Source organism: Myxine glutinosa, chromosome 3, assembly GCF_964187855.1.
Source record: "Myxine glutinosa chromosome 3, kmMyxGlut1.1, whole genome shotgun sequence".
Taxonomy (NCBI): Eukaryota; Metazoa; Chordata; class Myxini; order Myxiniformes; family Myxinidae; genus Myxine; species Myxine glutinosa.
The window spans coordinates 195,125,351-195,140,652 of record NC_136263.1 but is presented as its reverse complement, the minus strand read 5'-3'; the positions used below and the strand labels follow the sequence as shown (position 1 = coordinate 195,140,652).

General features: G+C 45.1%; 1 protein-coding gene across 2 annotated transcripts in view; it reads left to right on the top strand.

Annotated features, from left to right (window-relative positions):
• Positions 1-713: 713 nt before the first annotated feature.
• Positions 714-15,302, top strand: part of GNL2 (G protein nucleolar 2) — a 62,023-nt gene continuing 47,434 nt past the window's right edge. The window contains exons 1-3 of one of the 2 annotated variants that reach the window (XM_068109562.2): positions 714-923; positions 5,463-5,547; positions 5,760-5,854. In XM_068109562.2, coding sequence (XP_067965663.2) covers positions 860-923; positions 5,463-5,547; positions 5,760-5,854 — 244 coding nt within the window. In that variant the 5' untranslated portion in view covers positions 714-859. The remainder of the gene's footprint in view (positions 924-5,462; positions 5,548-5,759; positions 5,855-15,302) is intronic. The other variant, XM_078774937.1, reaches the window with a different exon arrangement.

Genomic DNA, 15,302 nt, shown 5'->3' with positions numbered 1-15,302 from the left:
CCCGATCGATGTTAGCGAGTTCCGATCGATGTTAGCTAGTCCCGATCGATGTTAGCTAGTCCCGATCGATGTTAGCTAGTCCCGATCGATGTTAGCGAGTCCCGATCGATGTTAGCTAGTCCCGATCGATGTTAGCTCGTCCCGATCGATGTTAGCTCGTCCCGATCAATGTTAGCTAGTCCCGATCGATGTTAGCTCGTCCCGATCGATCGATGTTAGCTAGTCCCGATCGATGTTAGCTAGTCCCGATCGATGTTAGCGAGTCCCGATCGATGTTAGCTAGTCCCGATCGATGTTAGCTAGTCCCGATCGATGTTAGCTCGTCCCGATCGATGTTAGCGAGTCCCGATCGATGTTAGCTCGTCCCGATCGATGTTAGCTCGTCCCGATCGATGTTAGCTAGTCCCGATCGATGTTAGCGAGTCCCGATCGATGTTAGCGAGTCCCGATCGATGTTGGATCGTCTCGATCGCTGATCGAGGTTTATCGTACATCAAGTGAAAAATGAAAAGTGTTTTCCAAATAATTCATTGCACTGATATAAAAAAAATATCCACGTATATAGGTTTACAAAATGTCCTTTTTGTGGAACATCTGAATACTGGAAATGAAACCGTTGTTTAATGGTAACATTTCCGATAGCACGTTAGAATTGTGAAATAGATTGCATTGAGCGAAGGGTTCATTACAAATCGCTTGGTTGAAACCTTTTTGGACTCCGGAAGACGCCGTACTCATCGCGACCAATCCCGGAAGTGCTGCCTGGGAGACTTTCGTGTCCATGTGTTGTCGGTGTTGAATTGGTAGACGGGTTATACCGTTTATTTTCCACGAAAGGGACTTGGAAGAGGTTGCAAAGATGGTGAAGAGACAGTACAAGGGGAAGGGAACGGTGAACAAGTCGAATTCGAGCACGAACCCCGGTATGGAAACTGCGACGTTGTTTTGTTTTGAGGCCTTTCACCTCCTCGTGTTAGGATTACTAGGGCATGCCCGTACTATATATATATCTAAAATTATATCCCCCCCCTCTATTTACATGAAATGGTTTGGTCCATGAAATGTTTTGGTCCATTCGCAACGCCAAAGCGAACGGCGAACGCTTTACATGAAATGGTTTGGTCCATGAAATGTTTTGGTCCATTCGCAACGCCAAAGCGAACGGCGAACGGCGAACGGCTTGCGAGTACAGTGATAATCCCCCCCCCCCCCCCCTCTATTTACATGAAATGGTTTTAATTAGTTTTAAAACATAGTTTAACGCCAACATATGGCATGCCCGTACCCGTACTATCCGTAATGGCGCACGCTCTCACAGGAGCTCCGGAAGGTCGCATATCGCAGGAAAGCGAAAGAATCGCAAATTAGTTTTAATTAGTTTTAAAACATCGTTTAACGCCAACATAGCGCCAACATAGTTTGCCGACGGGAAATAAATGAATACGCTCTCAAATGTGCCATCCGAGGCAGAGTCTGTTCGCCACGTTCGGCACACGTGATAGCTCGCTGCTCTCTGATTGGTTGAATCGTTTTTTGGACATAGCTCGGTAACTACTTCTGCGATTAATTTAAAACCTTGAAAAGGCACATCCTCGGGTCCCCAGCAATATACCTGGCAAGTTTAAAGTATATCGGACCCGTGGTTGTCGAGAAACAGCGGTCACAGACAAACACACACACAGACACACACACACACACACAGACACACACACACACACACACACAGAGATTGCTGGAATTATAGATAGATAATTATAATTCAGTGCCTTGTACGCTTTCCTCCTGTCGGATGACGTGTATGTAGTCCAGCAGAATGGTTTTGTGGTGTAAGCACCACATTTGGTGCACCATGGCCTTCTAAAATAAGGATCAATGGCAATATTACATGAACCCGCGCTTTGATTTGATCAAAATCGGCGTTTCTTATAACATGGGTCTTCAGATGTTGTTGTTGTTCTAGTTTGGAGTTTTATTGAAACAAATCGCACACTGGAGTACTCCGTGGGTTTATCATTTGATTAATGTTTGTGTAATTTGTAGACAAGCTTGGCATCAATTTTGTTTACCAAACCTCATGTTTACACACACACACACACACACACACACACACACACACACACACACACACACACACACACACACACACACACACACACACACACACACACACACACACACACACACACACACATACACACATACACACACATATACATACACATATATACATACACACACATATATACATACACACACATATATACATACACACACATATACATACACATATGATATATACACACACACACACATACATATATATACACACACACACACACACACACACACACACACACACACACACACACACACACACACACACACACACACACACACATATACACACACATATATATATACAGACTTGGCATTTAATATGGAATATTTTTTTTGTGGGGGTGAACTTACTTTTCAAGATGTCTTAGAACCAAAAGTTCATTGGAATTATGTTGAAATTATTCTAGATTTTGTTAATGTGACCTCTAAAAGAAACAAAAATCACATTTGACATTTCGAAACAAATAAGTTGATCCTTGAAAGTGATGGAAACTGATATCGAACTAAATTCATGGACAGTACTGCGTTAAACTCCTGTATGTTTTCCAGAAGTATCTCTTTATTTTGCACATTAGCCAAAAATTTTTTTAACAAAAACAAAAGTTCAATTACGACTGGGATTACGGACAGTAAAATTACAGTTCAGTACTTCGTGTAACCCCCACCAGCATTCAGGAGAGCACGTACACGTTGAGGCATGCTGTTCACGAGATTTTCCAAGGTATGGACAGGAATCGCTTGCCATGCAGTGACAATAGCCTGCAACAATTCACGCACAGAGGCAGGCTGCTGGTCCAAGTTGTCGATTTGACACGTTAATTCTTCCCACAAGTTCTCTATCGGATTGATATCCGGGGACATGGCAGGCCACTCCATATGCTCTACACCACGGTCAGCAAGAAAGGGTTGGATCATGCGAGCATGATGAGGCCGTGCATTGTCATCTTGGAAGACAAAGTTTCCTCGAAAGGCTGCACGAGCAAATGGAAGCAATGTTTCTTCCAGAATGGCCCTGTACTTGAACTGGTTCAGGTTTCCATTCAGAACAACCAGGTCAGTTTTGCCCCCTGCATGAAAAGCAGCCCAAACGGTCACCCCACCACCTCCAGCTTGGACTCTTGGCACTATACAATCTTTGTTGTAGGCTTCATGCACTTGTCTGCGCACTCGGACGCGGCCATCTTGACGATCGACCAGAAATCTAGACTCGTCACTGCAGATCACGTGATTCTAGTGTCCTGGCTGCCATTGACGGTGGCGGTGTTGTCTGGTCAGGCGTAGCTTTCTCAGGGGACACCTGGCACGATAGCCTGCTTGAACCAGTCGTTGGTTGACTAGCCTTCTGGATACAGGCACATTTGTCAGTTGCTGCCACTCAGCCCTAAGCCGATTAGCTGTCTTGGTATGGCCATTGCGGACTAACCGTTGCAGCTGGCGATCATCCCTCCTTGTGGTTCTGCGGGGACGTCCTGGCCTCGGTATTGGAGTAGGGACACCCCTCTGAGCATTTCGTTTCGGGATCTTTGACACCTGACATTGAGTGATACCATACTGCAGAGCAATAGCACGCTGTTTCATGCCATGATTTCGTAAAGCCACCACTCCATGACAAACAGCATTGTGGAGTTGACGGACCATCTCCAGAGGAAGCGGCAATAACCTTTGGAGATGTACAGCAGTTGTTTTCCACTAATACAGAATGCAACAACCCTTATATACCCAATTGTGAAGTCAATCGTCAAATGTACCTGTCCGTACATTTTGCCACGCCACCTGTGATATAATCCTGTTGTTGACTTCTTGCTGCGACAGACAATCAGTGACATGGTTCTTTTAACAAATAAATCACCAAAGTGTAAAAGAAACTCACCGGATTGATATACTGAGGAAAGAAAGTAAACCCAAGTCAAGAAAAAAAAAAAATTCCATATTAAATGCCAAGTCCATATTCCATATTATATGTGTGTGTGTGTGTGTGTGTGTGTGTGTGTGTGTGTGTGTGTGTGTGTGTGTGTGTGTGTGTGTGTGTGTGTGTGTGTGTGTGTGTGTGTGTGTGTGTGTGTGTGTGTGTGTGTGTAAGTCTATAAGTCTATATACACACACACACACACACACACACACACACACACACACACATATATATATACACGCACATATAGTATATAATACACACACACAGATACACACACACACTTATACACACACATATATACACACACACACACCACATTTGGTGTCTCAAACCAAACTCTGAAAACAAGACTACTTCACAACTAGTCCATGTATGGCAACCCTTCACTGAAGTGGGGTGGGTACTTCTAGTCCTGGGAGGACTCCATTCCACATTCTAAAACCCAAATTATGGAGATAACGATCAACACACACACACACACACACACACACACACACACACACACACACACACACACACACACACACACACACACACACACACCTGGTTGCGTTTCTACTGTGAGTAAACTGCACACAAAATTCTGCAATCCTCATTCCTCAACCTCCCACCTCTCCCTCTCGAAGTCTCATCCATTCCCCTCTCAACTCTGTCCCCTCGATTGTCAACTCCCCCCTCACCCCCAATACCAAGTCAGTCCTCATCCTCCACTTCCAAACCCCATGGCATCAATCCCCTCCCCACTTCAAGCCATCAACCTCCTCCCACCTCCCCCCACAAATGCAACTCCTCATCCCCTGCCTCCCACACCAAAAGTCCTCACACCCCGCACTACAAAAAGCCTCAACCTCCGCCTTTCAAATCTGTCGCATCTTTACTCATTGAAGAGGAGGAGGTGGTGGAGGGAGAAGCCCAACTCCAGCACCAACCCCAACTCTGTCTTCCCATCCTCACCCAGAAGTCATCAACAAAGACTTTTTAAATGTCAATTGTCATGGGTTTTATGGTCCCTGGTAGAGTCGTTTAAGAGCAAATGGTCAGTTATAATAGCAAGGTCTTGCATAACTTCTGCGGTAAAAGCTCTGGTTGAGAGATTGCCAAACAGTTATTTACGCAGTGTTTCAACAGGAGACCGCTGTCTCGATCACTGAGGCCTCTCTGTAACTCGCACAGACGCGCACTGCTTTAGAAAGCATTTATTTTCCCAGCAAAACCATAATTTCATTTCAGAGGTTAAAAGGCTGATGTACGATTTAATATGCAGTTTGGTATCGACCGTATTCACAGCACATGTTGGTAGTCGCAGCATCGTCATTAACATAGGGCTTTCTGAACAATAAGCCATTGCATGCTGTTTTCACCTCCAAGTGTTTAGCGTCAAACCGACGATTCATGATCTGATCTTGACATTGATATTTTAAATATTTTGCAGACCGAACAAAAGACTCTGTTGGTACTCACATGAGGGATCGTTCAACTATTCGGCGCCTCAACTTGTACAGGGAAAAGGCTCGAAGGTTTGGTAGCTTTGTTTATCAACTTGAAATGTCCTCAAATGCTCACGTTTGTTTGTTTATAAATACATTCATGCTCTCGATGTAATCCATTACTTGCTCGATAGTCTGTCTGTAGATCCTAACTTGTGTTGGATTATCTGACCTTTGCAAACTGTGATGGGATGAAAACCTCACGATTGCCTGTCCTTTGGAATCTCCTATTAATTCTACAGGAATAAGCATGGCAAGATCGTCAAACCACTCTCCTTCCAGTCCAAGGTGATCCCAGGAACAATGGCGCGAGTCGAGCCCAACAGGAAATGGTTTGGTGAGCTGCCCTTTTTATTTTTTATTTTTAATGTTGAATGCTCCAGTCATGGACTATATAGCCCTCATCGAGGCCAGGCCTTAAATAAAAGAGCTGCATTCATAGAAAAGTGAAGAAAGAGAGGATAGTCTGAGAGTTTTTGAAGAAGTAAAACAAAATCTGCTTTTTGAAAAGGGGAAGGTTGTAAGTGTTTGGAAAGACATGGGAAGGTAAAGAGTTCCAGAGTTTGCCAGTGGAGGGAAAGAACAAACATCATAAAGGCCTACCCTTGAGTTGCCAATGGCTACGCAATAATCATGAGATGTAGCGGCTTGTTGAGTATTCCGTGGTCTCGCTAATGGAGGAGGTACATGAGCAGCAAGTTCTTGGAAGCGGAAACTGAAACAATATCTGTAGAAAAGAGAAAGAGAGCCATATTTGTGGTGTAATTTGAGTGGGTCGAGTTTTGAGGTCAGATTGGGAGAGTTGATAAGTCGGATTGCTTTGGGTTCAATTCTGTCCAGTAAGTATGTGGAACTAGAACCTCCCCAGATGCGAGAACAGAGCAGTACCTCCCCAGTGTATATACAAGGACGAATCGATCCTTTATATAGTAGAAGAAACTGTGGAGAGGCGAAGAATCTTTGACATCTGAACAGGACTCCTAGTTTATTCGAAGCAGACTCAGCTATTTGTGTAATGTGTGGATTCCAGAATAAATTAGATGTTAGGGTAATACCTAGTAGGTTTATTGAATCACATGGTGTAATTGTGGAGCTTTCAAAGGAGATTGGACAGTTGAGGAGTTTTAGAGAGAGAGATGGGAATAAATTGAGTTTTGGAAGCATTCAACTTAATCTGATTACATTTTCCCCACTGGGAAATCTTCTCCAAATCCGAATTTAAAGAGGTGGCTGTGATCAAACAAGATGAAGATCGAGTGAGGGCAGATGGGACAAACATGGAGGAATGTAATATCGGGTCATCAGTATACGAGTGCATTTGGTTATTTGTAGAAGAAAGAAGGTCATTGATAAAAAGAAGGAAGAGTGTTGGAGACAGGATGGAACCCTGAGGGACACCGCTGTTGTTAGGGAAGGAGGGACATGTTGGACCATCAACAATTACAGAATTAGAGCGGTCGGAGAGGAAGCTCAATATGAGAGAGCAGAGTGAAGGAGGAAAGCCGAAAGAGGGAGGCTTGGATATCAGACCCCGATGCCAAACTCTGTCAAAGGCTTTTGAGATATCAAGGCCTCCAACAAAGGATTCCCCAAATTCTCTCAGAGAAGAGGCCCAGACATTCGTAATGTAAGAAAGGATATCACTGGTGAATTTTGCCTTGCAAAAGCCATATTGATGGTCAGATAGAAGACTGTGAAACTCAAGATGCTTGAGGAAATGGGAATTGAGAAGACATTCAAAGACTTTGAAAATAGTAGGAGTCAGAGCAATAGGACGGTAAATTGGAAGGGTTTGAATGATCACCCTTCTTTAAAAGGCTGTACTGAGGGATGATTCCAGCAAAGAGGAAAATTTGGGTTTTTAAACAAAAACAAAACAAACTAGAACGGGCACTCGGTAGAGCGCATACCTTCGCCGCAGCTACTTTTGTTGCCAAAATAAAAGACTACAAGATCTGTGTAGCAAAGCCACACCTACGTTGTCATGCGGGAAGATTTGTTTCAAATTAAACCATTCTATCCCGCCAAAAGTTTGATATTGTAATCACATCCATGTGGTGGTACTTGATAACATTTGGACTCTATGTGCTGCGAAGTGCTGCTAGTGATGACGTCCTGGATGGACATCTTCTTCTTCAGTCGCGCATAACTTTGAGTGAAATACGATCGAGTTAAAAATAGTCAGAATTTGAGCAAATCTGTTTCATTCGTTTGTTAATATGCCTCATCTATTGTCAAATCTGCAATTATAATTTTTTTTGAGGTTGAAATGATCGCGGGAGATCGCGTTATAGTGATGACGTCCTGGATGGACATCTTCTTCTTCAGTCGCTCATAACTTTGAGTGAAATACGATCGAGTTAAAAATAGTCAGAATTTGAGCAAATCTGTTTCCCAAAATCTAATCAAATGTGTCCCGTATAATAACCAATCATCCCACCAAATTTCATGCAATTCGGTTGAATACTTTTTGAGTTATGCGATTAACATACACACACACAGACATACAAATAAATACACAGCGATCAAAACATAACCTTCCGCTTTTGCGAAGGTAACTAGATGGTATTCATAGAATACTTACCCTGCGCAGTCAACTTGTTGCGAGCCAACTCTTCTGTATTTGAACATTTTTTTTCTTTGATCCAATATGGCTGCCAGACCACGTGGGCGATGACATCATAAATTTCTATTCTCTAATATAATTGTTGCATAGATCACGCTCAATACATTCCAAACTGATCAGACTAATCGTTGTCCCTGTCGAATTATGATGTCATAATCATGCTTCAATGACGTCGTCATTAACAACACCTATTCCCCTTATGGAGTTCTTTACAATGAGCCATGTTTCAATTTTTTCCATGCAGCGGTTTTGGATATATAGAGGTGCAACATTTTTCGGTTTTTCCAAGATGGCACCTGTACCACATGACCTATGACGGCATGATTATCATTAAAATATTCTACAGGAGGAGGCGCTCCTATGGTGAAAATTTTGTGCCCATCAGACTAACAGTTGCTGAGAAAAAAATTCACAATGATCGGATACGTGTTGTACTTGTCGAATTATGACATCATAACGAAGGCACCGATGACCATCATTAACATGTCTTATTCCCCAAGGGGAGTACTGGACAATGAGCCATGTTTCAATTTTTTCCATTGAGCAGTTTGGGAGATATACACTACCGGTCAAAAGTTTTAGAACACCTAAATTTTAGAACACCTAATGGTAAACTGCTCGTGGTTAAAAAAAAAAGTTTAGGTTAGCAAAAACTGGAAAAGAATGTAAATTGCACAGTTGTATTGTAAAAAAAAAGGCCTTCTTCAGGGAACAAGTAATGGGTTAACAACTTACAGCTGTTCTGCAGCAATGTAAGTAAATTAAGTCTTGAAAGTTGATGCAAACAATTCCTACAGGTGTCCCAACCTCTGCTGATTACTTGATTACAAACTCCCTGTCTGTATAAAATCAGTATCGGAACAGACTCTGATTACACCCTCTGAAGCATTATTTGGACAATATTGCACTGCAGGAAGTAGTATATTGGAAACTGGAGGAAACTCTGACACGAAGAGGTCTGGCAGACCCAAAGCCACAACAGAATCAGAAGACAAGTTTCTGAGAGTCAACAGCTTGCGTGATAGGCGGCTCACAGGACAACAGCTTCAAGCACAGCTTAATACTGGTCGAAGTAAGCAAGTCTCAGTTTCAACTGTGAAGAGAAGACTTCGAGCTGCAGGTTTGACAGGTCGACTGGCAGTAAGAAAGCCATTGCTAAGATGGCAAAATAAGAAAAAGAGGCTTGCCTGGGCCACAAAGCACCGCCAGTGGACTACTGAAGACTGGAAGAAGGTCTTATGGACCGATGAATCAAAATTTGAAATCTTTGGTTCACCACGCAGGGTTTTTGTATGCCGTCGAGTAGGCGAAAGGATGGTTCCTCAGTGTGTGACACCAACTGTCAAACATGGAGGAAGAAGCGTGATGGTCTGGGGCTCTTTTGCTGGATCCAGAGTCAGTGACTTGCACAGAGTGACTGGCACCATGAACCAAAAGGGCTACCACAGCATTTTGCAGCGCCATGCAATAATAATAATAATAATAATGCATTTATTTTATATAGCGCTTTTCAGGAAGCCCAAAGACGCTTTGACAGAGTGCAAAACATAATGCATAAACCACCTTTAGAACCACCTTTAGAGGCCATTTTTCCCCGCAAGCGGGGGTTGGCCTTTTTCGGGGGCCCGTGGTAGTTGTTGTTTTTTGGTCCCCTTTTTGAAACTGTTTTACGGCCGGATGCCCTTCCTGCCGCCAACCCTGTTTGTCGCCTTTTTACGACACACAGGGAATTACCAGTGAACTGGTACTCAATTTGCTGACCTCGGAAGGATGACAGGCTGAGTCAACCCCCCTGGCGTTAATTCAGCGATTGACCGGGATTCAAACCCAGGAACCTTGGATCCTAAGCTGGCACCCTAGCCGCTAGCCCAACACCAGGAATAATGCAATTGTTTTTATGTTTTGCTATGCATTATATTGTTACGGTCCGCGGTTAAGGATGGTATGTTTGCCGAGCGGAGGCTCCGCGACCTAACAGTTTCCCCAATTCACCCGATCCACCCAGACGTTGGCCGTATCGCGCCACAGCTACTCAATAGGGAAAAGACAAAGACGACGAATGTGAAGAAAAGGAAGACGAAGGCAAAGAAGGGTTTGGAAATACGATTACTATTTATTACTATTTACAGGCTCAAAATAACCAAGGAGAAGGAAAGATAAGAAAATAATATACAGAAGCTTTTTAGAGACACAGTGAATTCCTTATACAAGCTTAATTAAATACCCATGGACAGAACAAACAAAACAAACTCACGTACGCAAATGGATGGAAGGGTAGGAATCGTTTGGAGGGATGAGCAGGTGGGATCACAGGGCACAGCGAGCAGGTCCACTCCGGGCGGGAAGCGAGGAGCCGGCAGCTCCTTGTATTTGGCTTTACAGCGCACGCCGGCAGCTCCTTGTATTCGGCTTTACAGCGCACGCCGGCAGCTCCTTGTATTCGGCTTTACAGCGCACGCCGGCAGGGTCACTCGCTGCCCCGTCAGGGCTTCACGCGGCTGGTTGAAACGGGGCTGGTTGAAGCGGCTCTTTGTCAAAGGCTTTTCGTATCTCTCACGCAACTCCGGTGCAACTCTGAACTCTCTCCCGGTGGACTGCCAACCCTCTTACGCACCTGGACTCCTCTGCTGTATCTCTGGTCTCGCTTGTCCCCGCGATCGTCGCACCCTTCTCCCCAAACCTTCAGCGCCGGTCTGACACGCCCCCTTCGGTTTCGGTACCGCCCTCCTCCCCCGTGCTCTGTTTCGTGACATTGTATGGTAATCCCACGGGCTTGTCTCCTTATTTGGGCATGGCGCCGACGGCACGCTCCTCGTGGCGAGCCACGGGCTTGTTTCGTTATTTGGGCATGGGGCTGAACAGCCCCGCCCTTTGTGGCGCGCCCTGGGCTTGCCTCTCCCGGGCGACCCCGCCCCTCCTGTTCAAACAGAGCACGGAGCACATATTCACTATAGCAGCGAAATGAGAGGGCGTGCACCCCACGCTTGTGAACTGCTTTACCCGCAGATGGAGAGTTTGGCTGGGAAATGGAAGTATTGAAGGGGAGCTATTCTTAATTGATTCGGTGCAATGGAGTATTATTCTAATGGAAGACAAGGCCTTACTCTAAAACACATAATAAGATATAAGCTACTGAACAAGGGTTTTATCGGGTCCTTCAATGTGGTGTTTCATGGAATTAACTACCGAGACGCCCTTTTTACCTTTACACAACTCCGGAGGCAGGAGGGGCCATATCCAACCAATGTTACACAACAATTTACCACCACAATACACACAATCAAAAAAATGCAATCCTCATATCCGCAGCAATATATATGCAAAACATAATGCATAGCAAAACATAAAAACAATTGCAAAAAAAGAAGAATCAATAGGGAAATATTCAAAGCACAAAGGAGGGAGAAGGAGAGGAGATAGTCAGGAGTGAGATGCTGTGGGTTAAATGTTGAATGCAGTGTTGAATAGGTGGGTCTTGAGTGATGTTTTGAATGTGGTGAGTGAGGAGGAGTCTCTGATGGTGTGAGGTAGTGAGTTCCAGAGGGTGGGAGCAGCGATGGAGAAGGCCCTGTCCCCCCAGGATCTGAGTTAGATCCGGATGGGGGGGGGGGGGGGTTGTCAGGAGGCTGGTACCAACAGAGCGGAGGTTGCGGGTGGGAGTGTGTCTGGAGAGGAGGTCAGCCAGGTAGGATGGGGCCAGGTTATGGAGGGCTTTGTAGGTCAAGAGGAGGATTTTGTACTGGATTCTCTGGGAGATGGGGAGCCAGTGAAGCTTGTAAAGGATGGGGGTGATGTGGCTATTGATGTGGGTCCGGGAATGGGTGAGTAGACGGGCAGCGGAGTTCTGAATGTATTGGAGTTTATTGGTGATTGTTGAGGGTGAACCATAGAGGAGGCTATTGCAGTAGTCCAGACGGGAAGTGATGAAGGCGTGGATGAGGGTTTTTGCAGCCACGGAGGAGAGGGATGGACGGAGACGGGCGATGTTTTTCAGGTGAAAGAAGGCTGTCTTTGTGATCTGTTTCGTGTATTTGTCGAAGGAGAGGGTTTGGTCAAAGATGATGCCAAGATTCCGGATGTGAGGGGAGGTGGATACTGGGATACCGTCGATGTTGAGGGCAAAGTTATGGGTGGATTTTATGAGCGTTTTTGGGCCAATGATGATTATTTCAGATTTATCATAGTTAAGTTTGAGGAAGTTGATTTGAAGCCAGGATTTTAGTTCAGTGATGCAGTTTGTCAGGATAGAGTGGGTGGCGGTGGAGATGGACTTTATGGAGATGAAAAGCTGGATGTCATCGGCGAAGCAGTGGAATTGGAGACCATGACGGCGGATTAAGTGACCGAGGGGGGACAGGTAAAGGATGAAGAGGAGGGGGCCAAGAACTGAACCTTGGGGGAGGGGAGCAGTGGGGGATTTGCAGTTATTGATGGAGATGAACTGGTGTCTGTCAGAGAGGTATGATTTAATCCAAGAGAGGGCAGTGCCGGTAATGTTAAAGGTGGTTTCAAGTCGAGTGAGGAGGATGGTGTGATCGATGGTGTCAAAGGCGGCGCTGAGGTCGAGGAGGATGAGAATGTTGAGGTTGCCAGCGTCAGAGGAGAGGAGAAGGTCGTTGGTGATTTTGAGGAGAGCAGTTTCAGTACTGTGGTTGGAGCGGAATCCGGATTGGAATGTTTCATACAGGTTATTGGCAGAGAGGTGATGTTTGAGTTGAGTCTCTCTCTCAGATCTCTCGATGTCTCCATGTCTCTCGGTCCCTGCTCTCAAATGTTGTGTTTGTGTCCTTCCCCCTCTCTCCCCATCTTGTCTACCGCTCCCGATGTTATATGTTTTATGTGTCGGTTTGTCTTTCTGTGTGATTAATGTTCGCTCTTTCACGAGCCTCGATCTTGTATACAAAAAAAAAAAAAGTGGCTACACCGCGTTCCAAAACTTTTGACAGAAAGGGTAGGTTGGAGATGGGTCTGAAGTTATTTAGGGTGTCAGGGTTTAGTCCAGGTTTTTTCAGAATGGGGGTAACAGCAGCAATTTTGAGGGACGGTGGGACGATGCCTGTAGACAGGGAGGAGTTTTTTGTTGCAATGATAAGTGGAGAGAGAGCAGGAAGGGAGGCCTTTACAAAGCTGGAGGGGATGGGGTCAAGAGTGCAGGTGGCAGTTTTCATTCCTATGAGGAGTTCAGAGAGGTCAGTAGGGGAGACTGGGGAGAATTGAGACAGGGGATGGCAGGATAAGGGGGGGCAGGTGGTTTGGTTTGAGGGGGAGCGGGTGCGGCGGTGGTCAAGCTGTTGTAGATGTTTTCAATTTTGCGTTGGAAGAATGAAAGGAAGGAGATGCAGTTGTCTACTGTGAATGACTGGGTGGTGGTGTTCAGGGCGCTGAGGAGTTTGTTTATTGTAGAGAAGAGTGCTTTTGGGTTTCCGGAGCCAGAGTGGATAATTTGAGAGTAGTAGGCGGAGCGGGCGCGGGAGAGGGCATCTTTATAGTGTTGTAGGTGGTCCTTGTAGGCCTGGGAGTGAACTGTGAGACCTGTTTTATTGCGGAGTCTTTCAAGTTGGCGAGCACGAGTTTTCATCAGGCGGAGTTCAGGGGTAAACCGGGGAGCAGAATGGGTGAACGAAACTGTTTTGGTTTTCATAGGCACAACCTGCTCAAGGCAGGAGGAGAGAGTGTGGTTGTAGTAGTCGGTGAGGTCAGAAGGGGTGTGGAGGTCAACGAAGGGAGAAGTGGACATTTTTTCAGCGAGGGTGGATGAGAATGAGGTAGGTGAAAGAGCGTTTAGCTTACGGAAGTTGATAGTGCGATAATGCCTTGGTGCTGGTGCTGGGGTGGGGATGTTGATGGTCAGAGTGATGGCTAAGTGGTCAGAGAGAGTGAGGTCGGAGCCAGAGAGATGGTGCAAAATTAGTCCAGTAGAGCAGACAAGGTCCAAAATGTGACCACGGTTATGGGTAGGAAAGTTGACATGTTGAGTGAGGTTAAAGCAGGAGAGTAAATCAGTGAAGTCAGTGGTTATCGTTGAGTCAGTGGAGTCCATGTGGATATTGAAATCACCAAGGAGGAGGATTGAGGGGGAGAGGGAACATAGCTGGGTCAGAAAGTAGGAGAAGTCAGACAGGAATGATGGGTGTGGTTTGGGAGGGCGGTAGACAACAGCTATGACTGACTGTGTGTGATCAGAGAGTTTAAAAGCCAAGTGTTCAAATGATGGAGCAGATGCGATGGAGATGAGGCTGGTCCTGATGTCTTGTCGGTGAATAAATACCCTCTTACAGCAAGCAATACCGTCTGGTATACGCCTAGTTGGTCAGGGGTTCATCCTACAGCAAGATAATGACCCTAAACACACCTCCAGGCTATGCCAAACTACCTTCGAGGAAAAGAACAAGACGGTAGGCTTCAAATCATGGAATGGCCAAGCACAGTCTCCAGACTTAAACCCCATCGAGCTGGTTTGGGATGAACTGGACAGAAGGGTGAAAGCAAAGCAACCTACAAGTGCAACACATTTGTGGGAACTTCTGCAACAGTGTTGGAAAGAACTTCACGAACAATATTTGATTTCCATTGTAGAAAGAATGCCACGAGTGTGTTCAGCCGTTATATCTGCAAAAGGTGGCTACTGTGCTGAGTCAAAAATTTAAATTAAATTTTGTTAAACAAAATGATTCTATGATTTCTTTTTTCATCTCCAATTGTTTATTTGTTCTATGCCTAATTTCAGAGTACATTGAGACATTAAACTGTGTAAATTTCAATAAAAACTGGAAAAATTGAGGTGTTCTAAAACTTTTCACCGGTAGTGTAGAGGTATAACGTTTTTCCAAGATGACGTCCGTATCATGTGACCTATGACGTCATAATTATGCATTGAAAAATACTACAGGCGGAGGTGCTTCTATGGTAAAATTTCGTGTCAATCGGACCAACGGTTGCCAAGAAAATGAATTTTTCAAATGCAGACATGGCACACGTACGCAACTGAATGCTTAACCCCGCTTTTTGCTTTACGAACCCAGGGTAACGAGCAAGCGCAGGTGCAAGTTCTGAGGCACACTCCTTCAAGATACGAACGAGAATGAATGCCATTTTGTCCGTATGCCTTGCTTGTGTCCAGAGATAGGATTACTTTTTTGACTGCATGGAAAGAGATTAT